The 27,555-nt window shown below is 50.9% G+C and overlaps 1 protein-coding gene across 5 annotated transcripts in view; it reads left to right on the top strand.

Moving 5' to 3' along the window:
- Positions 1–27,555, top strand: part of KIRREL3 (kirre like nephrin family adhesion molecule 3) — a 352,826-nt gene that overhangs the window by 285,145 nt on the left and 40,126 nt on the right. For all 5 annotated transcript variants that reach the window (XM_079326677.1, XM_079326675.1, XM_079326674.1 and 2 more), the window contains 3 exons: positions 10,614–10,771; positions 14,179–14,329; positions 19,387–19,492. In XM_079326677.1, coding sequence (XP_079182803.1) covers positions 10,614–10,771; positions 14,179–14,329; positions 19,387–19,492 — 415 coding nt within the window. The remainder of the gene's footprint in view (positions 1–10,613; positions 10,772–14,178; positions 14,330–19,386; positions 19,493–27,555) is intronic.

Raw genomic sequence — 27,555 nt, 5'->3', positions numbered from 1 at the left:
TCTCCCTGGGCAGCCAATGCCAGAGCACCTTTTATATGGAGAAATTCCTCCTGATGTCCAACCTGAGCCTCCCCTCATGCAGTCTGAGGCTGATTCCTCTTGTTCTGTTGTTCCCTGGGAGCAGAGCCAGACATTCACCTGGTTCCACTCTCCTGCCAGGGAGTTGTCCCCCCTGAGCCTCCTTTTCTCACAGCAGGTCCCGTGTGGGACCCCCCAACCACAGCCCCTGCCATCCCCCAGAGCAGATGGGGGTTTTGCCTGGGTCTGGCACAGGTCTTGGTGCAGGGCAACTGGGCAGAGCAGGAGGTTTGCACAAGAGCAGGATGAAGGGATATTCCAGCTGGGAAAGCCTAAGATTCAGGACACCTGGTCTACCTGTGCCTCAGTTTCCCCCATGGCCTGACCAGCTGTGGCTGCCCCTGGACTCCTGGAAGTGTCCAGGGCCAGGCTGGACAGGGCTTGGAGCAGCTGGGACAGTGGAAGGTGTCCCTGGAACAAGATGAGCTTTAAGGTGCTTTACAGCTCAAACCATTCTATGATTCCTTGATTTTATACTCAGGGAGGGGCATCCCCAGCACAGGGATCCTGTGTGTGATAGGAGCTCTTACCAGTAGATTTGATTACATCACTGGTAACAAGGCCAGGTGGGCAGGCAATTTTTCCTCCATCCCTCTCACATCTGGGAAGCTTCACCCTGACTTTCCACCACCCTGACAGGCAGAATTGGAGCCATTAATCATGGTTGTCCTGGATCACAGACCCACCTCTCTCACACTCTCCACTTTACAGGCAGCCAGGGCAGACAAAGCAAAGCAAAACAGCTCCCTCCAAACCCCCCTGCCCTGAGTTAGGGCTTGGCAGTGGCTGTTGACACCATCCATCCAAAAGCACTGCCTTGGTGGGGAGAATCAATCATGGACCTGGCAAATGCAATATATTCTTTGGGTTTGTGCTGCCCTATCAGCTAAGAGAGAAAATTTTAAGTTTTTCACTCTTTGCAGAGTGAACATTCTGAGTAAACAGCCCATACCTGGCCAGCTACCTGCCTGCACAGCATCTGGCTCTTTGTTAAAGTGTGGAAGGGAGCTGCCAAAACTTCTTTCTCCTCTCATAGAAGGCTTTTCAGTAGAATACAAACACTCACTTATCCCATGTCAGATCTGCTTGTGTGCTCTCCAAAATGCATCCTGCCCAGAGCCAGCTCTCACAAAGGATTTCAGAACTTTGACATTTGGTTTCATTCCAATCCGTTGTGAAAACTGAATATTTAAAGCATTCTCTAGCCAAGAATCTTAGAACAAACCCCTCCTCAGCATGAAAAAGCAGAGTATTCCAGTGATATTCCTCAAAGTGACCTGGAGAGGGCTTAGATGGAGGAAAATCAGCCCCTGCAGGGCACTGAGTGGGAAAGCAGAGCTGAGTTTTGCTGCAGTGAGATGAAACCATCTCTAAGAATCATTTCCAAATTTTAGGGATCTGCATTCTTCAGCAAGACACTGTTCCACTGGAGATATCCATTTGCTGACCCTAAAAATGTGGAACATGTGAGACTTTCAGTGGCTGGATGAAAAAAGAGACAAATCATTTGGAGAAAATAGGAAAAAAAAAAAAAAAAAAAAAAAAGAGAGGGGGTAGGAAATATTAGTGGGTTTTTTTCTCATGAGCTTCTAAATGTGAGGAGGGTCCATGAATGAGGCTCAGCTGCAGAGACAGGAGGGAGGCAGGGGTACAGGTGTCTGCTGGGGATGGAGAGGAGGCAGCATTCCCTCCTGCTCACACACACACACCAAAGTGCCACAAGACAAATAGGGCCGAGAGAGAGATGCACTATTTAAACTTTCATCACTATTTTTCTCCCTGGCTCCCCTTGTTTCTTTTGATTTATTTTTTAGTGTGTTTTCCCCAGGCTGTGCTGTTTGCCTGCATCTCTTTCCTCTCCTTCTTCTCCCTGGCACCAGGAGCTGCCCAGCATTTTTCAGGCTGCCCAGACTCAGCTCCCCTGGGAGGAATGAGGCAGCAGAGCAGCACCAGGCTGGGCAGGATGTGGCCAGGACACAGCAGGGACAACAGGGGAACTGCAGATTCACCATCCTCCTTTTGCCATCCATCCTTGGCCAGGCAAGGACTGGGGGACAGCTCTGAGTTGTGTCCCAGGGCTTGGCATGGGGTTGGTGCAGGAAGGTGCCAGCCTTCCATGCCAATCTGACAGCACACAGAGGGGGCTGGATGCTTGGAAACAATGCCAGAGCTCATCCCAGACCAGTGTGGCCTCTGTGCTCTGACTGTGGACAGCAAGGGCTGCGTTGTTTGCAGCCTGTCGTGTGTAGGGGAGGTGCAGGCAGCTCCAGGGATTGTTCTGCAGAATCACAGGATCATGGAATGGTTAGCTAGGAAGGGATCTTGAAGCTTTTGAAGCAGGGACACTTTCCACTGTCCCAGGTTACTCCAAGCCCTTCCAACCTGGCCTTGGGCACTGCCAGGGATCCAGGAGCAGCCACAGCTTCTCTGTGCCAGGGCCTGCCCACCCTCACACGGAAGAATTCCTTGCCAATATCCATCCAGCCCTGCCCTCTGGCAGTGGGAGCCATTCCCTGTGTCCTGTCCCTCCATCCCTTGTCCCCAGTCCCTCTCCAGCTCTCCTTCAGGCCCTGGCAGGGGCTCTGAGCTCTCTTGGACCCTTCTCCTCTCCAGGTGAGCACCCGCAGCTCTCCCAGCCCTGCAGCATCTCCATGGACCCATTGCAGCATCCCCACACCCTGTGCTGAGGTTTCCAGAGCTGGGGTCTCAGAAGGGCAGAGCAGAAGGGCAGGACCCCCTCCCCATCCTGCTGCCCACTCTGCTGGGGATGAGCTCAGCATGGAAAGGTGAGGATAAGAACTGGAGCCTCCTCCTGCTGAGCAGCTGCACACAGGAATGGTCTCCAGGTTTCAGATGTAGGATGCAAAGATCTGAGCAGTCATATTTGAAGGGGGAATATTCCACACTGGAGTCAGGAAGGTCTCTGAGCCCTGTGCTGACCCCATTTAAACTCAGATCACTCACTCTGTGTGGTTCATTTTTCCTTACCTGCCAAAGCAAAAGGATTGAAATCCTAATTGCACCAGGAAGGGGAGAGGAGAATGGATGCACATCTGTGGAGTGGAGGATGCAGCTGGCATGCAGGGCTAGTTTCCTCCTGAATTTAGGTCACTGAGCCCCACAGTCCTGCCCCAAGTCCCCACTTGGTGCTGCCCTGAGAAGCCCAGCCCATGACAATGCTCAGACAGTAAAATCCCTGCCTTTCAAGTGTAGGACAAAACCTAAGAGTCTGTTTATATCCTTCCTAGCTCTGAAGAACTGCTGGAAATCTGAATCCTAAATGTGTAAAGGCCTGATAAATGGAAAGCTAAACACTCCTGGAGCTGTAAGCTGCTCTGCAGTGGTTTAGGCCCTCACAATTTGCAGCCTTCAGGGTTGATAATACAGCAAGACCCTGAGCAGTCTGCTGAAAAACTCTGCCAGGAACACAATCTCTGTAAGGGGATTCTCTTATCCAGTGTAGCAAGTTTCATCCTAAAAGCAGTTTTGTGTTCTAGCCCCTTTTCCTCCCCTTGGAAAGCTTTCCTAGACACTTGATGAAACAGAGAACCTTCTTTCTCCCCCAGCATCCAAATTTTCCTGCTTTTTCCTTTGTCTTCTCCCAACCTTCTCCTGGTTCTTTCACTGTAACTCATCCCATTGAAGCCTCCCAGCCTTCCTTTTGCCAATTAAACAAGCCAACCTCTGCTGATTTCTCCTGGTAGGGGAGCTGCTCTTTCTCTTTGATCAGCTCCAGGGAGTTCTGCATCCATGAGTGTGGCCAAAACCCCCCAGAATCTCAAAAGCATCGTGCAGAGCAACACCACTGAAGCTCCAAAACGCCCCAGGGCTGGTGGGGAAAGCAGACACTGTCTGGGAAGAGGAGGCAGCTCCCTGCAGCTCTCAAGCAGAGAGGAGGATTTTCTGATCCCAAATGATGCACAGAAATGACACCACAGCCAATTAACTCTTCATTCTGCTGAGTGTCATTAGCAAGAGCTGACTGCCAAAGTCTTGAAACATTGACCACCTTTTGGACCAGGACAGGGTGATAAATACACAGAATATTTGGGGTTTTAATCCAACGCCCCTGCCACTAGATCAGAGCTCAGAATCTTCCCAGTCACTACATGCAGAGAGTGGTGAATAATAACAACAAACAACTTTTTAGGCACGAGAAGCAAAAGAAGCATTTTATTGAAAAACTGAACTATATTTATAGAGTGGTTCACAATCTCAAACAGGACAGTAGTTCATTGGACAATAGGAGAAAACATCTCTTGTCACATACATCACAAAACTGTCCCTCAGCCAACACCAGGTGCTAATCTCTGTTTATTAATTCCTTTCTATTTTCTAGAAAGTTATCATCCTGGGAAAAAAGAGAAAAAGAACTCAGAACCTGAGGAAAAGAACTCAGAACCTGAGAAAAGGCCTGGCTAAAATCTGCCTGGGCCTTCAGCAGTGTCTACATTCCCAGTATTTTCCAGAGCCCCCAGGCTGAATCCTGCTTCTTTCACAGGTGCCTTGCCAGGCAGCAAACCTGGACTCTGAATGTGGAGCAGAGATGGGATTTGCAAAGGCAAACTCTGTTTGCAGGGTTGGTGTTCCAGAACCTCCCCAGGGCAGCAGGTCAGGGCAGTGCTGGCTCTGGTCAAGCCCAGCAGCTCTTCTGTGTTGCCTCTTAAGCCTGGCTTGTCTACAAGAGCTGAACATGCTTCCCTGACAAGCTGCAAGGCTGTGTCTGAATGCACAAACACTCTGCCACAGCACAGCAAAGCTCCCCCATCCTCCCTGGCTGCTCTGAGCCAGCTGAATCCCTCTGGGCTGCCTCCCCTGGGCTTCCCTTGCTGCAGAGACAAAATGCAGGAGCAAAGGTACCCGTGTTCAGCTTGGCCTTTATCTCCACAGAGCCTTGTGTTCTCTCCAAGTGCTCAGTGTGAGGCAGCTGTCCCCACTGGGGAGGCTGGGGATGCTCTTGGTTCATCACAGAATCACAGGATAGGTCTGGAAGGGACCCTAAAGCTCATCCAGTGCCACCCCTGCCATGGCAGGGACACCTTCCACTGTCCCAGGCTGCTCCCAAGCCTGGCCTTGGGCACTGCCAGGGATCCAGGAGCAGCCACAGCTGCTCTGGGCACCCTGTGCCAGGGCTGCCCACCCTCACAGGGAACAATTCCTGCCCAATATCCATCCATCCCTGCCCTCTGGCAGTGGGAGCCATTCCCTGTGTGCTGTCCCTCCATCCCTTGTCCCCAGTCCCTCTCCAGCTCTCCTGGAGCCCCTTTAGGCTCTGGAAGGGGCTCTCAGGTCTCTCCAGAGCCATTTCCTCTCCAGGCTGTTCACACCCATATGGTTTACACTTGTTCTCTCAGATTTGGGGCCAGGCAGCACCTTCCAGTGGTTCATGGCACACTGTGATCACCAGGAGCATCCTCTGGTCACTGTTATTTGTTTAACTCCCACATGAGCTGGGCCCAGAGCCCCTGGGGAAGGGCAGCTATGAAGATGAGCCGTGCATCAGCAAGGCTTTATCCAAGGGATCTCATTGCACAGGGGACTCCAGTGCTGAGTCTAACACCAGCTGAACATCCCTTGCAGATATTTGGCTCAGGGCAGCCCTCAGGGGCTGCTCAGTGTCTGCCTCTCCAGCCCAGCAGCTGGGTGGCCCTTCTCACCAGGAGGTGTTGGGGTTGAATCACTTCCCACTGAAGGAGAGGAGGTTGGTTACACAAACAGCAGCAGTAAGGTACCAGCCACAGTAACACAGAAAACAGCCTTAATTGGGAAAATGTACTGCTGGCTGCAGGGCTTTTTGCTTCCTCCACTTGCAGGATCTGGCTGCTGGAGGATCCTGTTATCTCAGTAAATACTGCTAATGACCCAGGCTCTGTTTGCTTGCCACATCCTTGTCCGGGAGCAGTTAAAGGATCCACGTCATTCCTGCCTCAAAGGCTGAGCCTGGGGTCCCAGCCCAGAATTCTGTGGGGGTCACTAATTAATCAAGTTGTGCAGGGTGGGACAGGGTGCAGGAAAGCCTCTAACAACTAATTTAAAAAGCTGATGAATGCACCAGGAGCACCACCATTTAATTGTGTTTCCTTATGATGATGTGCTGTAAGAGCACTTTAGCAAAGGGCAGGAAGCAGAGACCCCAAGCTGTCAGCAGCTCTCATCCAGACAGCCCAGAGCTATAGAGAATGGATTGAAGCCTGTCCAATACTGGTGTAAAAATATTCAGCAATTCTGTATTTTGACAGAAAATGAGGGGTTTGGCAGGGAGAAGTCAGCATTTTGTCAGCATTTCTTTGGAAAGTTTTGTCTGCAGTGAAGAGAGGGACAAGTGTCCAGCTGAGGTCTTGAGGACAGTGTGAGGAGCTGGAGACCTGCTGGGGTGATTCACTTCCACCCCAGAAGGTCTCACTCTCATGTCCATTGGGGGATAGTTTATGGAGACTCCCACCCCAGAAAAGCATGTTATAGACTCATGGAATCCCCCAGGCTGGAATGGGCTTGGATGGGCTTCATCCAAGCATTCCCAGCACTGCCACCATGTCCACCACTAACCACGTCCCCAGGTGCCACATCCAGGGATGGGGACTCCACCACTCCACCTGACCACCCTTCCAGTGAAAAACTTTTCCCTGATACCCCAACTACACCTCCCCTGGTGCACCTTGAGGTTCTTTCCATCCAGCTTTCTGTTCCTGTGGGTTTGAGCTGTCCTGGATCCCTTCTCCATCATTTTAATCTTCCTGGGCATGTGTGGGTTAACTCCATTTGCTTTGCTGTCAGCAATAACCCCCCCTGCAACCACAAACAGCTCTTCCTATTTATATCCCTGGTTTAATCAGCAAGGCTAGAGCTTCCATAGCTACGTGATTAAAAATTAGGAGGCCAGATTCTGTAGTGGTGCCTGATAATAACAACCAATCCTGGGAGCACAGTGGATGAATAATGGATCATGGCTCCATGCTACCAGCTTCTTGCTTTCCTTCCTTTCTTCTTCTCCCCTTTTCATCTTTTCATTCCTTCTCTCCTCCTCCTCTGCCTCCTCTCCCAGGCTGGAGTTGGGGTGGGGAAGGAATACATCCATCCTTCAGATTGCAGAAGTTAGAGAGACATCACTGATTCCTCTTCATCAGACCCTCCACCCCAAGCAAATTCCCTGTTAGGGAGCCTGGAGACATCAATAATTCACAGCTACCTGAAGGACTGGGCAATGAAAACCATTTACTTGGGATGAGGTAGCCAGAGCCCATCCTCTCCTCATTGCCATAGGCAGCTCCTCATAGGGACCCCATAGGGAGAACAGAAGCAAAACTGTAAAAAATGAGAATTTCTGGCACAGGTCAAACAAGTGATTCCATCTTTGTTTGTGCTATGTTGTCCGCATCCCATAATACACTTTGCAGGGGAGATGTTGCTGCAGGAATACCAGGAAAAAAGTCAGGAATGTCAAACATCTCACCATAAAAGTTCCTTCATCAAATTCCACAAATCTTTCTTCAGAGAAAGATTTGTTGGTTGTTTTTTTCCCCGCTCTAAAAGATGAATTTTCAATATTTTTTACAAGCAGAGGTCAAATTCAATTAATGGATTCAGTGAGGGGAAAAAAAACTATTGAAAAATGCCAGATTTGGTTTCAAACAGCATAAAACTCATCCAGTGAAATAAAATAAATAAACTTTAAAAATTAAAATTCATACTTCCCTTATAGTGAAATAACATCAGAACGGAGCAGATTTGTTCCCACTTTCACATCTCAGTGACAGGCATTCCAACTAACCCAGACCACAGATCTTCACTTTCTTTTTCCACTCTTTTAGCCTGAAAAAAAAAAAAAAAAAAAAGAAAAATAAAAAGAGAAAAAGTACATTTTGGATCCGTGTAGAAAAGCTTTTTTCCCCGGTCTTTGGGTTCCACCCACTGAGCTGAAAAATCCCATTTCTCGCAGCGCTCGGCAGCCGCGGGTGCTCAGCGGGGTGTGCCCGAAAACATCTGCAAATGCGGCCGGGACAGGAGCCGCCTGTGACCGCCGGGAACGCGAGAGCAAAACCCTCCCGGCTGCGGGCAGCGCTGCGGGTTTGAATCTGCTCAGGTTTCAATACTGCTCGGGTTTGAATACTCAGGTTTTAATACTACTCAGTTTTTAATGCTCCTCAGGTTTTAATACTGCTCAGATTTGAATACTGCTCAGGTTTGAATACTGCTCCCTGATACTCCTCAGTTTTCAATGCTACTCAGTTTTTTGATACTCAGTTTCCAAATACTCCTCAGTTTTCAATGCTACTCAGTTTTTTGATACTCAGTTTCCAAATACTCCTCAGTTTGGTAATACTCAGTTTTCAAATACTCCTCAGTTTTTAATACTCCTCAGGTTTTAATACTACTCAGTTTTTAATACTCCTCGGTTTTTTAATACTCCTCAGTTTTTAAATATTCAGTTTTCAAATACTCCTCAGTTTTGTAATACTCAGTTTTTAATACTCCTCAGTTTTTTAATACTCGGTTTTCAAATACTCCTCAGTTTTTTAATACTCCTCAGTTTTTAAATATTCAGTTTTCAAATACTCCTCAGTTTTGTAATACTCAGTTTTTAATACTCCTCAGTTTTTTAATACTCCTCAGTTTTCAAATACTCCTCAGTTTTTAATACTCCTCAGTTTTTTAATACTCCACAATGCAGGGGCAGCTCAGGGGTAGAGATTGGGGATTTTGGAGGGGGCTCAGGCCAAATTTGGCTCTATCTTGGAACAAAACCAGCTCCACTTTGGAAAACTGTGAGATTTCACCCAAGTGCATCCCCTCCAAAGGATGGTGAGGGTCAGAGGGTTCTGCCACCCACTTCTGAGCAGTGGAGGGCAGTTTCCCATTTCTGGAGAATGCCTTTTGTGTGTACTTCACAATCCTGCTGGCCTCCACCCCCACATGGCCCCAGGATTCCCCAGACAGCTGTGGCTGGATGGGCAGCACATCTGTCTGCAGCAAGAACAGCATTTGGCTCCCCAAGGGTCACAGCTGGGAGGAGCTCAGTGCCTTTGGGGAGAGGTTTGGGCTGGAAGGGCTCTCCATGAGGGGATTGCCAGCAGATTTCAGCAGCAAGGAGGTTCCCTGCAGTGTCCCTGGAATAATGTGAGGCATCCATGGGGTTGGGGATGCTGTTAAATAGCCAGGGAGAGGGAGGGCCAACTTCAGGTCTCCACACAGCAGAAATAAAAGTGCATTTTTTTAGACAGGAACTTTTTATGCCTTGAAGAAACACCCAGCAATGATCAGTAAGGCCAAACTTTTCATGGCTCACCTCTGAAATAGGCTGGACTCCTCATCCCTGGGGGATTTAAAAGCCATGTGGATGTGGCATTTGGGGACATGGTTTAGTGGTGGGCTTGGCAGTGAGGGGGGGATGGTTGGACTTGGTCTTAAAGGTCTTTTCCAGCCTAGATAATGCTCTGATTCCATGAGCAGCCGGACAAAGCTCCATCTCCAGCACAGATCCAGAATGAATCAGGGTAGCAGAGATAAAAGCTCCTCCCTGCAGAATTCAAGAGCAACTCCTCTCTCCAGTTGGATTTACCATCTCTTACTATTCTGGGGTGCCAGGTTCAAGAGCTGATCCCAAAAGAGAAGACCATGCTCAGGTGCCCCTGATCTGCTTTCCCTGTTTCCCCCTGTCCCTGTCTCTGGCTTCATTCCCAGCAGGAACCCCCAGGGCTGTGTGATCCCAGCAGAGCCCCAGCCTGGAGCTGCAGCCTCCAGGGGCTGCCAGGTGCTTTCAAAGGTCCTGAATGTCTCCATTATCCCCTGGCTGGATCTGTGTTCCCAGAGGGAGGTGCTGAGATGCCTCCCTGTGGCAGGAGGTGACCACAGCCTGCTTGTGGCAGTGACAGGGACCTCAAATAGAGCAGGGAGTGCCCAGGGCTTCCCCCACTCCTCCCTCTGGGACACAGCCCTCCTCAAAGGAAGGAAGTCACACTCCTCATGCCCAGAGGTTATTCCATCCTGAGTCCTACAGGTCCAAATCCAACTTCCCCTGCCCTTCTACCCCAAAACACCCTCAGCTCCCTCTCCCTTTGCAGTCAGAAGAACGGGGGTCACCCCCACTCCTCTCCCATCCCTGCATCCTGAGTCCAGCAGCAGCCAGTTAGAGATCCCCAGGGAGGCAGAGAGGCACAGGAGGGATATTTATTTCATTGCTTTCAAGCACTCACCAACCTCCCAGATTCTGCAGCTCAGGGACTATGAGGATTTAGTAGCCCTCAGTGGATTTATCTGCCACAGACCTGATCCCTCATATTCCTGCAAAGCCTGCAGCCCCCTGGCCCAAACCCTCAGAAACTTCTCCAGCTGCTGCTGCTGGAGTTCAAATCTGGGGCATAGCTTTCAGGAGAGCAGCAGAAGGCAGGTGGCTCTAACCTGGGACAGGGGGTAGCACTGCCATGGCCATTCCAAACCATCTGCAGCATCTGAGAGGTCACAGGCCAGCCCAGGTGACTCCAGGAAGGTGAGTTCCATGCTTCAGGTGACATTGTCCCCTCTGTGCTCTTCTCTTGCAGTTCCTCCAGACGACCCTGTCATTATGGGGGGGCCCATCATCAGCCTGAGAGCAGGAGACCCCCTGAACCTGACCTGCCATGCAGACAATGCCAAGCCAGCAGCCTCCATCATCTGGATGAGGAGGGGAGAAGTCATCAATGGAGCCACCTATTCCAAGGTGAGGCAGGATGGGGCTGGGACAAGGCCTGTGCTCTTCCCTGGCTCATGAAAGGGGTACCAGGGTTCACACAACACCAAAACATTTGGGGCAGCACCCTCAGCTCCTCAGAGCTGGGACTCTCACCTTGCATCCCTCCATAAAACCTTCCCAGTGGGGAGGCTGAGAGGAAACAGGAGGATGCAAGTGAGAAGCCCCGAATTGTCACCAAAATGGGCTCTGCTCTGAGTTTTGCTTTTTGCTCCTTCTCACAGTTTGTAATCACCTGGTGTGGCCACTTCTCCCCATTAATCCCACCTGGGTGTGGTGTTATTCTGTGTGCAGCAGCACTGACCCAGCCCAGCTTCTGGTTCTGCAACAGAATTTCTGGATCAAAGGGGTGGTTGCAGTGATGTGTCCCCTCCTCCAACTGCAATTTTCCATGAAAAATTGTCAGGGTTCTTGGCATTTTTTAATTTAGACAGAAAGTCTTTATTGGGTCATGAAGGAAATCATCAAAGAGCAATCAGCAGCACACTGGGAATGGGACCCCACATGTTCTCCTCTTTATGGGCTCCTGATGGCTGGTGGGTGTGAAAGATTCACTAACACTTGACAGTTTTAATGAAAATTTCTGAACAGCAAAACTCGAGACCTAAAATGGGTCAGTTTGCAGCCAAAACTTCAAAGTGGGCAGTCAGAGCCATTCCTGAAGATCTTTAATAAACATTTCATCCTCTGCTGCCACTGTGAAGCCTCCACCCGGCCTGATTCCAGCAATATCCTGATTTGCTGGGGAGAGCAGAGGAGGCAGAACACCCTCCCTTCCTCCTCCTCCTCCTCCTCCTCCTCCTCCTTGCTGAAGCTCCTCTTCCCTGCAGCCAGGGCTGAGCAGAGAGGAACCTGCCCCATCTCCCTGTGTGCAATGTGAGAGGCAGCACTAATTAGAGCCAGAGAGAACTGACCTCTCTCTCTGTCTCTCTCTCAAATCGAGTGGAATTAATTAAAACCCAGGCTGTTGTTCACAGTTTATCCCCCTCACTCCCAGCCTTCCCTGCCAGGGCTGTCAGGAATGGCTCTGAGGAGACAAATTTTGAGCCTGTCCCTTTCAGACCCACAAGCAGTGGGGAGCAGAGAAGGGGGAACACCCATTTTTAAAATGTTTGCAACAAAGCAGAGTTTTCCAGGCTGCAGATCCATCTCCCACAGCACAGAGATCTCCCTGGCATTTTAAGCAGTTGGGAGGGGAGCCCTGTTCTGCATGGGGCATGAAACATCCTTCCCTCTCCTGGAGTCAGGAAAACCTCTGTTTCTGAGGCTGAACCTCATTTTCTCCTGATTTCCTGAAGGTTTCCATAAGACTCCCCCACAATAAAAATCAGCCTTTAGAAAAACTAGCTGACAATTTTAGACATTTTTGAGTGGCAAGTTTGGATTTTTAGGGTCTGAGAAACGTTTCCCTTTTGAAGCTCCCATTAAAATAGTTCCTCAATTTGCCTCTTTCTGCTTTTTCAAGAAAACTGAAACCCAACCCAGCTTTCCTTTGATCCAGATATTCCAGCCAACCAAAAAGAAGCCCTGTTTGGGTTACTGACTGCCTGAAACCATTCCCACTGAGTGATAATTTCTTTGTTACTCTGAATTTCCAGTCCACCAGCTGATCCATATGCAGCCCCCTGCAATCCCAACCAGGCAGCACAGAACAGCCATGGCTGACTGAAACCCCCTGAGCTGTACTGAAGGGGACAGGAAATGTACAAGATCCTGCAGGATTTGGAGGTTAACCTCAAATAGGGGAAATTCTGCACAGATTTAGGGTTCACCTCAACCCCAGCAGCAAAAGTGGGGCTGTTCCCCAAGGGAAGAGCAGACAGGGTGACAATAAAGCAAGGACAGCATCCTGCATTTGTGTCCAGAGGTGGGAGCAGAGCTGGGCAAGGGGCTGGAGCACCAGGAGTGTCTGAGGGAGCTGTGGGGGTTCAGCCTGGAGAAAAAGAGGCTTGGGGGAACCTTCTTGCTCTCCACAACTCCCTGACAGGAGGGGGAGGCAGAGTGAGGAGTTGGGCTCAGCTCCCAGGGAACAAGGGACAGGATGAGAGGAAATGGCCTCAAATTGTGCCAGGGGATGTTTAGATTGGATATTGAGAACATCCCTTCAGTGAAAATGTGTTCAGATATTGGAAGGGACTCTCAGCATGGCAGTAGACTCCCCATCTCTGGAAGTGCTCCAAAAACCTGTGGATGTGGAGGAGAGGGACATGGTTTAGTGGCTCAGTGCTGTCAGTGCTGGGTAAATGGATGGACTCAATCTCAGAGGGCTTTTCCAGCTCTAGGATTCTGGACTGACTGTGGTGACAGTTTCTCAGCATCATTCCTTGTCTCATCTGCTCAAGAGGCACAAACATGTGTGCAAGAAGGCTGTGCCACAATGAGCCCAGGAAAAGCATTAGTCTTGGAATCAAAGAATCATTTAGGTCAGAAAAACCCTCCAAAATCAAGTCCAACTATTCCCCCAAGGCCACCACTAAACCCTGTACCCAAGTGCCACATGCACACATCTTGCTGACATCTGTTTAACTCCCAATAAAAGTCTGTCTTACACTGTGAGGAACAAACTTGAAGGATACTGACACAGAAGGAAAAACTGCCTGTCAGGGTCCAAAATCCACTGTTGATAAACCAGAGAGAGGTCAGAGGTTGGAGGATGATTAAAAGGCTGAAAACCACACAACATCTTGAGAGCTCTGAGGGCTCAGTTTATCAAAGTCAGGGTTAGGGGGTGATGTGACCTCCTGTAAGAGCTTGCAGGAGGATTAGGGGATGGTGAAGAAGCTCTCCCAGGCTTCTGTGCTCCCAGAAGAGGCATGGCAGGAGCCAGATAAATCCAGGGAAGCAGCATGCTGCCCAGCCTGAGAGGCAGAGCTGCTCAGCACCAGGGTCTGCCTCTCTGGCCCCCATCAGTGAACACCTGAGAGGTGATGATTCACCACAGGCTGGGCTAGAACACAGCATGGCAGCCAGGGGCCATGGCCAGGGTCCATCCGTGCTGCTGGCAGCTGGCATCACCACTCACTGCTGTGGGAGTGCCCACTCACCTGGCAGAGGATGACAGCAGGGTGACAAAGAAGCCATTTGCCCCTGGCTCCCTCTTTCCTGGGGTGGTGGCTGACGTGCCTCACTGGAGCATTCCTCCCCAGCCCAGGCACAGCAGGGCTGCAGGGAAACAGATGGGAGCTAAGAGCCCAATCCCAGGGAAGTGCAGTGAAATTTGTCTTTATTACTCCCCTAAGGCTTTTGGCAGATTCCAGCCAGAGGAGTTGTTATTGCAGGAAGCTGCTTGGCTGAGGAGCATTTATTGGTCCTGGGGATGGGGAAAGAGCCTTTCTCTGGTAGGAAGGTCCTTTCCTCACCCCTGTTCCCCCGCACAGACACTCCTCCGAGACGGCAAGAGGGAGAGCATCATGAGCACGCTGTTCATCGCGCCCTCCGACATCGAGAACGGGGAGAGCATCGTGTGCCGTGCCACCAACAAAGCCATTCCCAGCGGGAAGGAGACTTCTGTCACCATCGACATCCAGCGTGAGTGCACAGCTGGCTGAGCCACCTCTGGCTGCGGGGACAGCCCCGCCTCTCTCCCTGCCAGCGCTGCCCCAGGGTGTCCCCAGCGCTCTGAGTCTTGCCAGGAGCAGCGGGCTGGGGCTGGGGCTGGGGCTGGGGCTGGGGCTTCTCTTCACTGACAGGGTAAAGGCACAGCCAGGAGATTTCATAACCCCTGAGCTCCCTGGGCACCGAGGAATGGCCACACTACAGGGATATCCTGCTTCCCATGGGTCTGTGGATTTCAGCAAAAGCAGCCCCAGCTGCTGTGTTCTGGGTGGCCCAGCTGTGCCCTGACCCTTGGGGTCTTTGGAGTAGGGATGGATCCCAAAGGGTTTGGGGTGAGCAAGCAACATCTCTGGGCATGGCCAGCAGCAGAGTTAAGTCCTGTTAGGATTCCTGGTGCAGAATCAGGTGTTTCCAGTCCTACAGGCAGTTCAGTGATATTTTTTGTGAGACACCTGATGTCTCTCTGAGACAATGTCCCTCCCGTGGCACAAAGCCAGGGGACAGGGCTGTGTTCAGAGCTGTACCATTCCCCCTTTACTGTAAATCCACAGAGCAAAACCTGCCACCCTCCAAAATGCACATTTCCCAGGCCTGTTCTCTCCTCCCCTGCAGTAACCCTTGCTCTTGGGCTGCTCCTGACCCCTTCCAGCCACGTTCCATTCACACACCCAGTTCCTGCAGCTGTATTTACCCACGACTTGCAAAAGCAGGATGTTCAATATTAGCATGCCAGCTGCTTTCCAGAGACCAATTAAAACTGGCAAACCCAACTGAACAAACTCAAGCACAGCAGAAAATTCACCATTTAAGACTCGCAGCTTTTGCTGCCGGAAGATTACCAGGCTCTTGGGTCGCTGGCTGCATGTCCTGACAGAACTGGGCAGATAAAATGAGATAATAGCTTGGGTTATTTCACAGCCAGCAAACAGCTACAATAGCTGGAGACACACTCACACAAACAACACAGAGTGGAGACATCATTACACTGGGCAGTACAGTGTGGGCTGGAGACGTGAGCTGAATCCACATGGAATCTGCTTGGGAAAGAGAAAAACCCGATAAAAAACACCAATTTCCACTCTGAGCTATTAAATACTCCATGCTGTGAATATAATAACAATAATATCCTACCCAGCTACTAATAGTATGTTGTTCTTAATGGGGGCTAATGAGGATATCAATTTCCTGAAGCTGGATGGGTGATGGGATAGAAAAATACTAAGATGGATTAACTAAGCTGAAGTGGGATGGATTTTGACCTGGATGCAAAAGCCTGCCCTAGCTGCATCTAGTAACAGAATCATGGAATTGTTAAACTCGGAAAAAACCTCTAAGAACATCAAGTGCAGCTTTAGCTCATGAAGTTTCATTCCCAGCCTTAAAGACAACCAGCTGCATTCACTTTGCAAAGAGCTAAAAGTGCTTTTCCTTAAGCAAAAAAAATTTCTGGGCCACTTATTTTTTGCCTATGGAATTGTCTTGGGAAGTCCTGCTCGGGGGTCTTCTTCCAACATCTATCAGAGAAGCAGCACCTTGGGGAGGGAAAGAAGTTATTTCTGCAAGAATAAGGAAAAGCAGGCAGCAGTTGTTGGCTGGGGAGCTCTTCCCAGCCTGGCATGAGCTGCAGCATCCCTCTGGGCCCTGCAGTGGAGGTTGAATTCACACCACAGCAAACATCACCCATCTGCATGGTTTGAGAGATGGCCTTGCAAAAGAATCCCAGGGAACCAAAAAAATAATCCTTGCCAGGAAGCAGAAACCTGGTAAAGCACTCCTCCTGCTTTCTTTAATTTTTTCTGCAACTTAAAAGAATATCAGCAATGCTCACAGGCAGCAGAGAAACACCAGGATGGAGGTTATCCCTAGGAAAGGTGTGTGCATGGTGGGACAGATTATCCTCTTCCAGCTGATGGAAAATGGAACTTGGGATCCCAATAATCTCATGTTTGACCATCATAGCAGCAATGAAAGAGCTGAGTCATAAAACCCTCCCCTTTCAAATATATAAAAAGGGGAGGTGGAGGAAAGAGCTGGAAAAAACCCCAGTGCAGGGTCTGTAATGGAAACACTAAGCAGCTCCAGCTGGAACATCTGTTCAATGTGATTTCAGTTCCACAGCCACATCAAAGTCAGCCCTCCTGTGAGTTATGCGTTGAACATCACAAGTGGGATTAAAATCATGTTTAATAGTTTGATATGCCATAAACTATTTATACTGCAGGAGCCCAGTGGCTCCATGGAAATGCACAGGGTGGGGAGGAGCAGGGTTATTGCTTATCCAAAGCCATTGCTCCAAGCCTCTGCACACACATGTGCACTTGCTCATTTTTACACCTTTTTCTGTCATGGCAAGAAGGGATTTGGCTGGATTGGCTGTTTTTTGCAAGAGTGGGAGGAGGAGGAAAGTGGAGGGTGATGAGGGGCACCTCGCTGTGCTGGAGGGTCTCCTTGGAGCTTTGCAGTGTTTGATTCCCTTCTGTGCTTCCCACTGAGGATGGAAAGCCCAGGGCTGAAGAAGTTTGGAAAGGGAGAGGAGGGATCTGCACCTGGCAGGGCCAGCACCAGCACAGTGCCTGCAGCCCGTGGAGCTCAGCCTGTGCCATCCCTGAGGGGCTGAGTGGGAACAGTGGGAGCTGAGGGTTCACCAAGGAGCCCTGCAGGCTGTGGGGCTGCAGAGGAGTGATGGAGGCCCCAGTGCCAGTCCAGTGGCACACGGCACCTGCTGGAGCGCTCACATCCTCTCCTCCCGCCGCCCGTGGGCTGCCTCTAGCTCGTTCCATCATTCAAATTCATTACAAGAAGCCAGGCAGGAATTATAATTGTAACCGAGTGGAATTACATCCTGATGAGTTCCAATTTGTGTCTTTTTTCCCTTTAAAATGCCCCGAAACACGCTGGTACACACAAGCCCACGCTATCCGCGGCACCCGCAACACTCGAAAGCCCAATCCCATTTCTGAAAGGCGAGATCAAAGACTTTAATTCATTTCCTTTGCTCTTCTTCTTTTTTTTTTTTTTTTTTTTTTTTTTGTCTTTTTAATTTTTTTTATTATTATTTTGAGTGCAGGAGGGAGCCGTGCTCATTTTAATACAAAGAGGCTCCTCTCTGTAAATCGTAGGCACAGCTCCTAACCCATCAAACAATGGGGAAGCTACTAAAGAGAAGTGTGATTCATACTTAACAAAGGAAGGTGATTAGCTGTTGTTGTCTAACAATAGGGAAGTGTCAGGATGCCTGGGAATGAATTAGGAGCCCGCTATACATCTCTGGGCTGCTATGTCAGGAAAGCTCATTTATATTCCCAACTGCGCCCATCTTTATTGTCATTTGAATTGCACATTTTAAAATGAAATTAGGGTAAATTGAAAATACCTATAATTTGCCCGTCATAATTTCCCATCAGGAAGGCAGGTGGCTTTGCTCACAACAAAGCCAGGCTCCGGCTGGGTAAATAGCACAGGGTGGTGGAGAAGGAGGCACTGGAGCATTGCCGGGACTCTGCCTTTCCCTCTCCCCTCCCACTCAGCCAAGGTCACTGCCCAGGCCACCTCCGAGGCTCTGCTGCTGTCCCCAGGCTGCCGACAGGGAATAAAGCAGGGTTGGAATAACTCGGGGCTCCCACACCAGTATGCCCAGTATGCCCAGTTGAAGCCCTCCAAAGGAACAGTTTTTCAGGTCACTCCAGCAGGACCCTGACGTGTGTGTGGTGGAGGAAAGGGCCAGCAGGGAAACTCCCATCCCTGTCCAACACAAGGACACTCCTTGGGCTTGGCTGACCCCACAGCATCCCTGCAGGAACTGAGCCCTGGGCTGTGTTCCCAGCACACCTGAGGCCAAGGCAGGTGCCCTGGAGCAGCTTCTCTGCCCCCCTGCCCTGCCACCTGCAGCCTTTCCCCATCTTCCAGCTGGGAAGGGCATTGCTGGAGCACTGGAAGAGGAGGGAGGCAGCAGGTAAAGCTGGACATGTATCATGTCCTATTTTAGGGTGTGTTTTTGCAGGCTCCCACCTCCAGGGCAGGAGAACCCTCAGCTGACTCGATGAGCCCAGCACCCTCTGCCATGGGACAGCTGGTTCTTCAGGCACCAAAAAAACCCTCCACAAAGCCATTTCTTTCTGCTTTTACCCTTCAAATGAGGTCCCAGCTTAAAACCTAAAGCTGAAGGTTTGACACCCCACCCCAGTCATCACGAAAAATTAAAACAACTCTAGATATTCTTCATCTGAACATTTCACCCATTTTCCATTTGCTTCCATGGGTCTTTTCCTGAATTTTATTTGCTGCTAAAGCATTTTGATGCTTCTCATATGAAAAGGAGAGAAACTGAGGAGCAGTTGGAAGATTGGAGCAGCCTGTGACACCAGCAAGGCCTTGGCAGAGATGATTAGGCTGATGAAAGAGCAGAAATGCCACTTTAAAGTTAGAGGATAGACAAAACATCATTGTTATACAGCGAGATATTAAACTGGAGTGTCTCAAAGCAGGCAAGTTTATGTCCTTAAATGAGAATCAGAGCCAGCAGTCACATTTTCCAAGTGAAATGTTACATCAAATGGTGTCTGTGGCTCCTCTCCCTGTCTTATTCACTGAAGCCCTTCAAGAGAAGAGCAGCGTTCATGGCATCAGCCTGTCTGACAATGGTTAGATGGCTTTAAACTGAAAAACAGCTTCCCACTGCCAGAGGGCAGGCTGAGATGAGATTTCAGGAAGAAATTCTTCCCTGTGAGGGTGGTGAGGCCCTGGCACAGGGTGTCAAGAGAAGCTGGAAGTGTTCAAGGCCAGATTGGATGGAACTTGAAGCAACTTGGTCTAGTAGAAGGGGTCTAGTAGAAGGGGGTGGAACTGGATGAGCTCTAAGGTCCCTTCCAACCCAAACCATCCTGGGATTCTGTGATATCAAGGAGTCCCAATGCATTTGCCAGGCTCTATTACAGCCAGGTTTTGCTTTGCAGCCTGAGAAGCTGGTGGGCAGCAGGCAGGGGGAGGCTGCTCTGTGTCCTGTGCTGCTCATGGCCTGTGTGTCTCTGCAGACCCTCCCCTGGTGAACCTGTCCGTGGAGCCGCAGCCCGTGCTGGAGGACAACACTGTGAAGTTCCACTGCTCTGCCAAGGCCAACCCTGCTGTCACCCAGTACAGGTAAGGTGGCACTGCTGGCATCCCTGGCACCTCAGACCAGCCCTCTGCTGAGAGCATCTCTCCTTCCCTCTGCCACACTTGTCCCCCAGGTGACCCAGCAGAGCTCAGCACCTCTGCCTGTGGTTTCTGGTGGCCATCCCCCCTCCTGCTGTGTTACTGCTGGGTGCTCGCTGTGGCTCATCCCCACTGCCCTGCTGAGGGATGCATGGTGGAGCAGCCCCTCCTCCCTGTGGGCCAGGTCCTCACCCCTGCTGTGCCAGGTCCTCACCCCTGCTGTGCCAGGTCCTTATCCCTGCTGTGCCAGGTCCTTATCCCTTCTGTATCAAGGTCCTCATCCCTGCTGTGCCAGGCCCTTATCCCTTCTGTGTCAAGGTCCTCACCCCTTCTGTGCCAGGTCCTTATCCCTTCTGTGTCAAGGTCCTCACCCCTTCTGTGCCAGGTCCTTATCCCTGCTGTGCCAAGGTCCTCACCCCTTCTGTGCCAGGTCCTTATCCCTGCTGTGCCAGAGTCCTTATCCCTGCTGTGCCAGGTCCTTATCCCTTCTGTGCCAAGGTCCTCACCCCTTCTGTGCCAGGTCCTTATCCCCACTCTGCTGGCTCCTCTGTCCTCAATGCTGCTGTTGCACATTGAGAGGCTCCTGCTGCTCACTGTGTCTGCCACATTCTGCTGCTGCAGCAGCTTCAGGTCAGGGATTCATTGGTGTCTGGCATGGATGAAGAGGCCTGGCACTGAGCTGGCACTGCCATCTGTTTGGGGACATGGCGAGCAATGCATGCCCAGTGAAAAGTCTATTATGGGAAAATTCCTCTCCTTTTTCTGCACACTCTTTTATGATTTGAACAAAGCAGCTCTATCACCATCTCCCTGTAACCCTCAAGCAACCAGCAGCAGCCTCTCTGTGCCCAACACAGTGGAGATGAGCTCAGGAGGGGCCAGAGCAGAGGTGCAGATGCCAGAAATGTGAGGGGGCACAGGGGATGGGATCTCCTTGAGTGGGACATTCTCCCTGAGTGGGTGGGGTGATTTCTGCTAGCCACAGTGCCCCTGCACTGGCCATGGTGAGCTCAGAGCAGGGTGGTTGAGGAGATTGGGAGCAGGAGGAAATGTTGTCAGCTTGTTGCTGAGAGAGGTCTGGGGTGCAGGAGGTGCATGGGGTCCCTGCCAGCCCCATGGGTGCTCTCTTCTCCCTGCTGACCAAGGAAAGGACCTGAAGGAACAGCTGGAGTTGTGCCATGGGACGTTTAGGTTGGATTTTGGGAAAAGGTTCTTCCCCCAGAGGGGCTGGCACTCTCCAGGCTCCCCAGGGAATGGGCACAGCCCTCAGGCTGCCAGAGCTCCAGGACAGTTTGGACAATGCTCTCAGGGATGCACAGGGTGGGATTTGGGGGTGTCTGTGCAGGGCCAGGGGCTGGACTGGGTGATTGTTGTGCAGCCTCCCAGCTGAGGAGATTCTGTGATTCTGTGAGTGCTCATCTAGGGACTGATGAGCAGGAGACAGATGCTTTCCCTGAGCAGAGTCACTGCTGTGGGCCCTTGGCTTTGGGTGTGATGTCTCCTGCATCAGAAAACACCTCTCCTCTCACAGTGTTTGTCTGAGCAGACAAAATATGGGTATGGGAAGCAGGGCAGGCTGTCAGCTTTGGGAGAGAAAAGAGCTTTGTGTAAGCAGGTACATCCCTGTCCCAGCTCATCCATCAGCCACTCACCCCTTGTGCCTGGAAGGCCTGAGCATGGCCACACAGGCTCAGCATCCCTTCTGCCTCTGCAGAGCCATCCATGGATATCAGCACAGGAGGCACCTCTGGGGACAGGCTACCCTGACCCGCCTCCTGTTAGCCTCATACAGCTTAATTAGTACAATCAAGTTTCCTGGTAGGAACTATTCCTTCCAGCTGGATATCAGCACAACAAAGCAATAATTGTGTTCCTGGTTACACAGAAGAGTTATTAATTCGAGAAGTCAATTAATGTCAAAGATACAAATAGCCCTGGTTTCATATTTACAGCTGGAAGGAAAACAAAGAGCGTGGCAGGCTGGGTGAAGGACCCACGTGGTTCTTACTCCAGGATTGATTCTGGTACACTCCAAGGCAAAACAGCCATCTCTGGTTAAGGAACCAGACAGTGGCAAGACCCTGGCAAAACTTCTGCTCCATCAGGCTGGTTCTCAACAAAGAAACCTTCCACATCATCCCTGAACCCAGCTGGGCTGATCCCTGCAAGGCTCCAGTCCAGGGTTTCCATTTCCTTGGACAGGGACTTTGGGCAAGGGGGAATGGCTCCCACTGCCAGAGGGCAGGGATGGATGGGATATGGAGCAGGAATTGTTCCCTGTGAGGGTGGGCAGGGCTGGCACAGGGTGCCCAGAGCAGCTGTGGCTGCCCCTGGATCCCTGGCAGTGCCCAAGGCCAGGCTGGATGGGGCTGGGAGCACCCTGGGACAGGGGAGGGTGTCCCTGCCCATGGCAGGGCTGGAACAAGAGCTTTAAGGTTCCTTCCAGCCCAAACCATTTTGGCATTCTGTGATTCCTCCTGGCTGTTTCCACCCCTGGGATCCATACCCAAGCCAAGTTGTTTTTCTCCACCAAGCAGAGGTGGACCCAACACTCTTCTCCCATTTTTGCTGCTACCTTCCAGAGCAGGTTTTGCTGTCCCCTCTGGCCTTTTCCTTCCTTCTCACCCATCCTGAGACGATGGGTCTTGTCACCCTTCCTGTCCCCTGAGTCTCCATGATTCTACTTTGCTGCAAATGGCTTTGGGATTCATTTCATCATGCATTTTACTCTTAAAACTAATTGCATGTTTTTTCAGGCTGTGCTTTCCCATATAAGGTGTTTGGGTGTTGGGAAAAAAAGGAGCATGACAAATTCAATCACTTTGAGTTTTTCATTTCTTGAGTAAACTTCACACGAGGCATTTTCCTTACCACTGTGGCAAGCAAACAGGACTCAGCAGTGCTGGCTGGGGCTCCCTTCTGTTTAAAGGCTCTGATTGATGGAGGGGGGATTTGTTTCCCTTCCATAAGATCCCAAAGCTCTTCACTATGTAAGAGTGGCAGATGTTTCAGCTCTGAAGCTTGGAGCCCTCTGGAGTGGGACACCCAAGCAAGGAGCCCCCTGCACTCAACACTGGCCAGGAGAGAAGGATGAGATGTGTAATGCCCCAGGACTGAGACATCTGGAGGTTTGAGAAGGCAGAACATGAGCTTGGTGCCATCCCCAGGGTCACTCAGGACCCCACCAGTAGTGAAAATGAACTTATTCTGCCTTAAAAAAACCCAGTAGGAAGCCTGATGTTTTTTCTCCTTGACCACTCATACACCTCCTATGGCTTTGGACAGAGATCCCAGATCTTTAGACAATATTTATTTTTAATCCCCCCCTACCCAATATGTTTGTCAGTAAATAACTCTGGACACAAAGGAAGAATGTTTAAAGCACCTTAATCCCCTTTTGTGGGCATAAATCCACAGCCATCCCTCCTAATACTACCTCAGCAAGCTGTCACCTTGCTGGAGTTTTTGAGGAGCCATTGGGTTTGCACCCTGGGTTTTCTTCCTGGGAAAAGCACGTGAGGTCAAATATCTCACCCAGAGATGTTCCCTTGGGAAGCATCCATGAACTGGGATCTTTGTTAGGATGAAGCCACTAAAGCACCTCCATGGTCCTGCCAACCCAAGAATTTAAACCCAAATCTCTCATTCTCTTGGTTTGGAGGGCAAGAGAAAAGAAACAAGGGACAAAAAGCCCCCTCTGCCCCTATAGAGAACATAGTTTTGATGAAATTGAGTTACTTTTTTCTTAGGAAGTTTTCTTCATGCTTTGATTATATAATCACACACGGGTCGATTTTAATGACCTGGTGGGAAAAGAGACCTTGGAGCAATTCACTCCCAGAGCCAGAGTGGAAAGTTCCAGCCTGCACTGTGTCTTCGCTTCTGAAGGCAGAGGGTTAATGGCATTTTCTTAAAACTGACAGGTTTTCACAAAATCTTTGGCCTCAGTGGCATTTTCTAAGTGAGAACCTTTCTTTAAAATCTGCTGGCATCTCGTGGTGTTGGGAAGCAGCAGGGCTGGGGCAGGGTCTCCTGTGCTGCAGCTCCTCTGCTCCTGTCCTTAGCTGAGGGTGCTGGAGCTGAAATCCCAGCCCTCCCCCCTGGCTGGCAGCAGCCTATCCTGACCAGGAGCAGCATTTCCCCAGGGAGATTTGTCAGCCCTCGATGTCACCTGGGCTGTCACTCGCTTTTGGACACAGGACAGGCCAGTGTCACCCAAAGCAAGTGGCGGGCAGAGGCTGGTGAGGTGTCAGAGTGATCCAGAGATGGGGGTTCTGGCACAGGGGTGAATTAACCCTCTGGCACAGGGGTTTGCTCATTTGGATGTTTTCCCTCCTTCCATATCGAGCAAGCTTTGCACAGCACATCCCACAGCTTCTGTGGGGTCTTATTGCCATCTGGCCTGGGTTTATCCCACCTCAGGTTCCCTGGGGAGCTGGAGAGCAGCTCAGCCCACCACAGAGCTCCTTGGTGCTGCCAGTGCAGCATCCTCCACAGGGAGAAGGCTCGAGGGGACCTGGGCTCCCCAGCAGCATTTCCATGGATGTGTCCCCATTGCTTCAGCCTGAAGAGGCTCCCTGGTGCATCATCTGTGCTTTGGCCTGCCTGCCCTACACTGGAGACATTCCTCCCACTGAGACACACTCCCACAGCTTGTTTGAACAAACCTGGGGAGAAGTTCAGGCTCCACAGAGCTTTGCTGCTGCTCTTTACCCTTCAAGCCCTGTCTGCACCATTTTGGGATTTACTCATGAGATGCCTCAGGCTCCATGGGGAGTCAAGTTCTTCAAGAGCACGTGCCCCATGTCCTGCTGGAAATGGTTTGGAAGTTTGCTCAGCCTCTTGAACCAGCTCCCTCGTGGCTCAGCACTGCTTTGGTGCCTGGCAAAGAGCAGGAAAAGCAGCAAAAAACTGGGAAAGCCTCATCAAAGGGATGGGGAATGGAGGAGGGGATGAGCAGCTGGCCAGCCCTTGCTTGGCTTGGCAGAGTCATTGCCTTTGACTGCCCCAGTGGATGTGGCTGGATGGACCAACTCACTGCCAGGAGCACTTCCATCACCAGCCATGGGCTCATCACACAGGGTGGTAGGGACCACTCCAAACTTTCCTCTGCCCCTCCCTTGAGCACTGCCAGCCTCTGCCAGCCCTTTTGCTGGGGGAGCATCCCAGTGCCAGGCTGGAGCAGCAAACACATCCCACCTCAACACCCACCTGTCTGGCTTCCTGGGCAGGTCTGGGGTGGAGAGGGGGAGTTTGGGAATGTACTGGCTTTCCTTTGCTGCAAGCACACAGGCAGGAATGGGAAAGGAAGAGTAATTAGCTGTTGCTGTTGTTCTGCTACCTGCAACGTTGGGTAAAATTAATGGAAAGCAACAGAAGTCAGGGCTACGTGAACTGACTCCCAACCAGGCCTCCTCTTTGCTCCCCTCAGATCTCTCTATTTGCCAATCTTCTCGTGGCTTTTGATGTCTGTTGTGTGTCTGTGGGGTGTTTTTTTGCTGTTATTATTTATCACTCGCTGTAAGAAAGAGAATCTTTAAAGTGGCAGAGGAAAATGGGAAGGTTTAATATTGCAGGAGGCAGAGTCCCTGAGCCTGTCGGGCTCCTGGGCTGATGATTATTTTTGTGGAGTGATGGGGAGTTGGTGCAGGCAGGGCAGTGATACAAATCTCATTCTGTGCATCCACACGGAGCTCTCACCCCCAGGGCTGGCAGAGACCTTTGCAAATAATGTTATCTTTGATGGCAGAGGGGGACATGTGGAGCCACCCTCCAGCACCAGCTGCAGTTCTGGGGACCACAGCTCTTCCAAAGAAAGGTGTGGGACTGGCACACACACACACAGACATCCCTCCCAGCTGCTGCAGGTGTTGAGCATGGCAGCTGTGAGCAAGAAACAGCTCTCCATAGCTGAGGGATGCTGCAGAAGGTCCAGCAGGTGCTGCAGCAGGAGCAGAGGTCAGGAGGAGCTGGGGGGCATTTTTGTCAGCTATTCAAGGGATGCTGCTGCCCCACTTCTTCCCATCCCACAGCCAAACAGGGATCACAGCAGGTGCAGTCCAAGCAAGTTCCACACACCCTTGCTGGGCTGAAGCCCAGGGTGCCCAAATCCTCCAGCATCAGCCAGCAGTGTGAGGGGCAGCTGCAGCTCAGGGCTGGAGCCCCACCATCCCCTATCCTGCTGTGCCCAGCTCAGACCCACCCCACAGCATCCCCTGACCTCTCCCCAGTGCTTCCCCCTGGAGCACTGTTTGTTTGTTGGCTCAGTAAGCTGAGGCCAGCAGGAAAGCCCTTGCTCAGTAAATACTGTTTTATCTCTGAACAGCAGCTCGCTGTCGCTCATCAAATATTAATCCAAACTCAACTGCTTCTTAACGAGGTTTTCTTTAAAGGTGTGGGGCTCATGCACACCTGCTGGGAGGCAGTCTCCTGAATTCCCCCTGGCTGTGCCCAGGGAAAACAAAGGGACAGCAACAGGGAAAACATCCTGGTCCTGTTCCTCCAGCCTCCTCCATAGGATAGGCATTTCCCACCCAGCTTTAGGGAAACAAATGGATGAAGAGCCCAAGTGCCTTTGGTAGATCTGGACATGCCCAGGTGCAGGTTTGGGGTGTTTTGGTTGCTGGCTTTGGGAAAAAAAGTGGCAGATTTTTGTGAGTTGGGGTAGATGCAGAAAAATTTCACCTGATATCAAGAAGCTGTGATAGAGAAAGAGAAAATCACAACATGCATCATCTGTGCTTTGGCCTGCCTGCCCTACACTGGAGACTTTCCTCCCACTGAGACACACTCCCACAGCTTGTTTGAACAAATCTGGGGAGAAGTTCAAGCTCCACAGAGCTTTGCTGCTGCTCTTTACCCTTCAAGCTCTGTCTGCATCACTTGGGGACCTGCTGGCATCTCACCAGATTTACTCATGAGATGCCTCAGCTCCATGGGGAGTCAAGTTCTTCAAGAGCACGTGCCCCATGTCCTGCTGGAAATGGTTTGGAAGTTTGCTCAGCCTCTTGAACCAGCTCCCTCGTGGCTCAGCACTGTTTTGGTGCCTGGTAAAGAGCAGGAAAAGCAACAAAAAACTGGGAAAGCCTCATCAAAGGGATGGGGAATGGAGGAGGAGATGAGCAGCTGGCCAGCCCTTGCTTGGCTTGGCAGAGTCATTGCCTTTGACTGCCCCAGTGGATGTGGCTGGATGGACCAACTCACTGCCAGGAGCACTTCCATCACCAGCCATGGGCTCATCACACAGACCCAGCTTCTCCAAAACAAATCCTAAGGAAAGAGCCAAAGACATTCCCTGCCATCCCTGAGGTTGGTTATGGCAGGGGGGAAGCCCAGAATGAAGGTCAGCAAGTTGTGGAATCACAGAATCAATGAGGTTGGGAAAACCCTCTAAAATCATGGAGTCCAACTGTTACCCCTGCACTTCCAAGGCCACCACTAACCCATGTCCCCAAGTGCCACATCCAGGGTTGGGAACTCCACCACTGTCCTGGGCAGCCTGTTCAAATGTCTGACCCACATTTTAGTGAAGAAATGTCTCCCAATGTCCAATCCAAACCTCCCTTGATGAAGTCTGAGGCTGTTTCCACTTATCCTACATGACTGATTCACAAGAGAACCCAGGGAATCCCATCCCTAATTCCTCACACTCACTTCCCAGGGATCAGACCTGTTCCCATGCCAGAGGTCTGCCCCCAGGGATACATCCTGAGCAGGATAAAAGGGAAAGTGAAATCAAACTGCTTCCCACACCCAGGCAATGAGGAGAGCTGGGCTCATAAATGGGTGCACCCTGTTTTATCTGAGCATGAGGAAGCCACATCTATAACAGAGTCCAGGAATTCAGGTCTTAGGGAGGGAAGAGCCATGGGAATGGTTTGCTGCTGCCAGGCCAGATGAGCAGAAGGAGAAATCACCCCAGACAGGGGAGCAAGATGTTTCTGTTCCATCTAGATCTCCATTGCTCCTGTGCTTGAGCAGCCAAGCTTCTGGATGTGCACAGACCCCTG

Source organism: Erithacus rubecula (assembly GCF_903797595.1).
Source record: "Erithacus rubecula genome assembly, chromosome: 25".
Lineage (NCBI taxonomy): Eukaryota > Metazoa > Chordata > Aves > Passeriformes > Muscicapidae > Erithacus > Erithacus rubecula.
The sequence above is the reverse complement of the archived record's forward strand: the minus strand, read 5'-3'. Positions and strand labels throughout refer to the sequence as shown.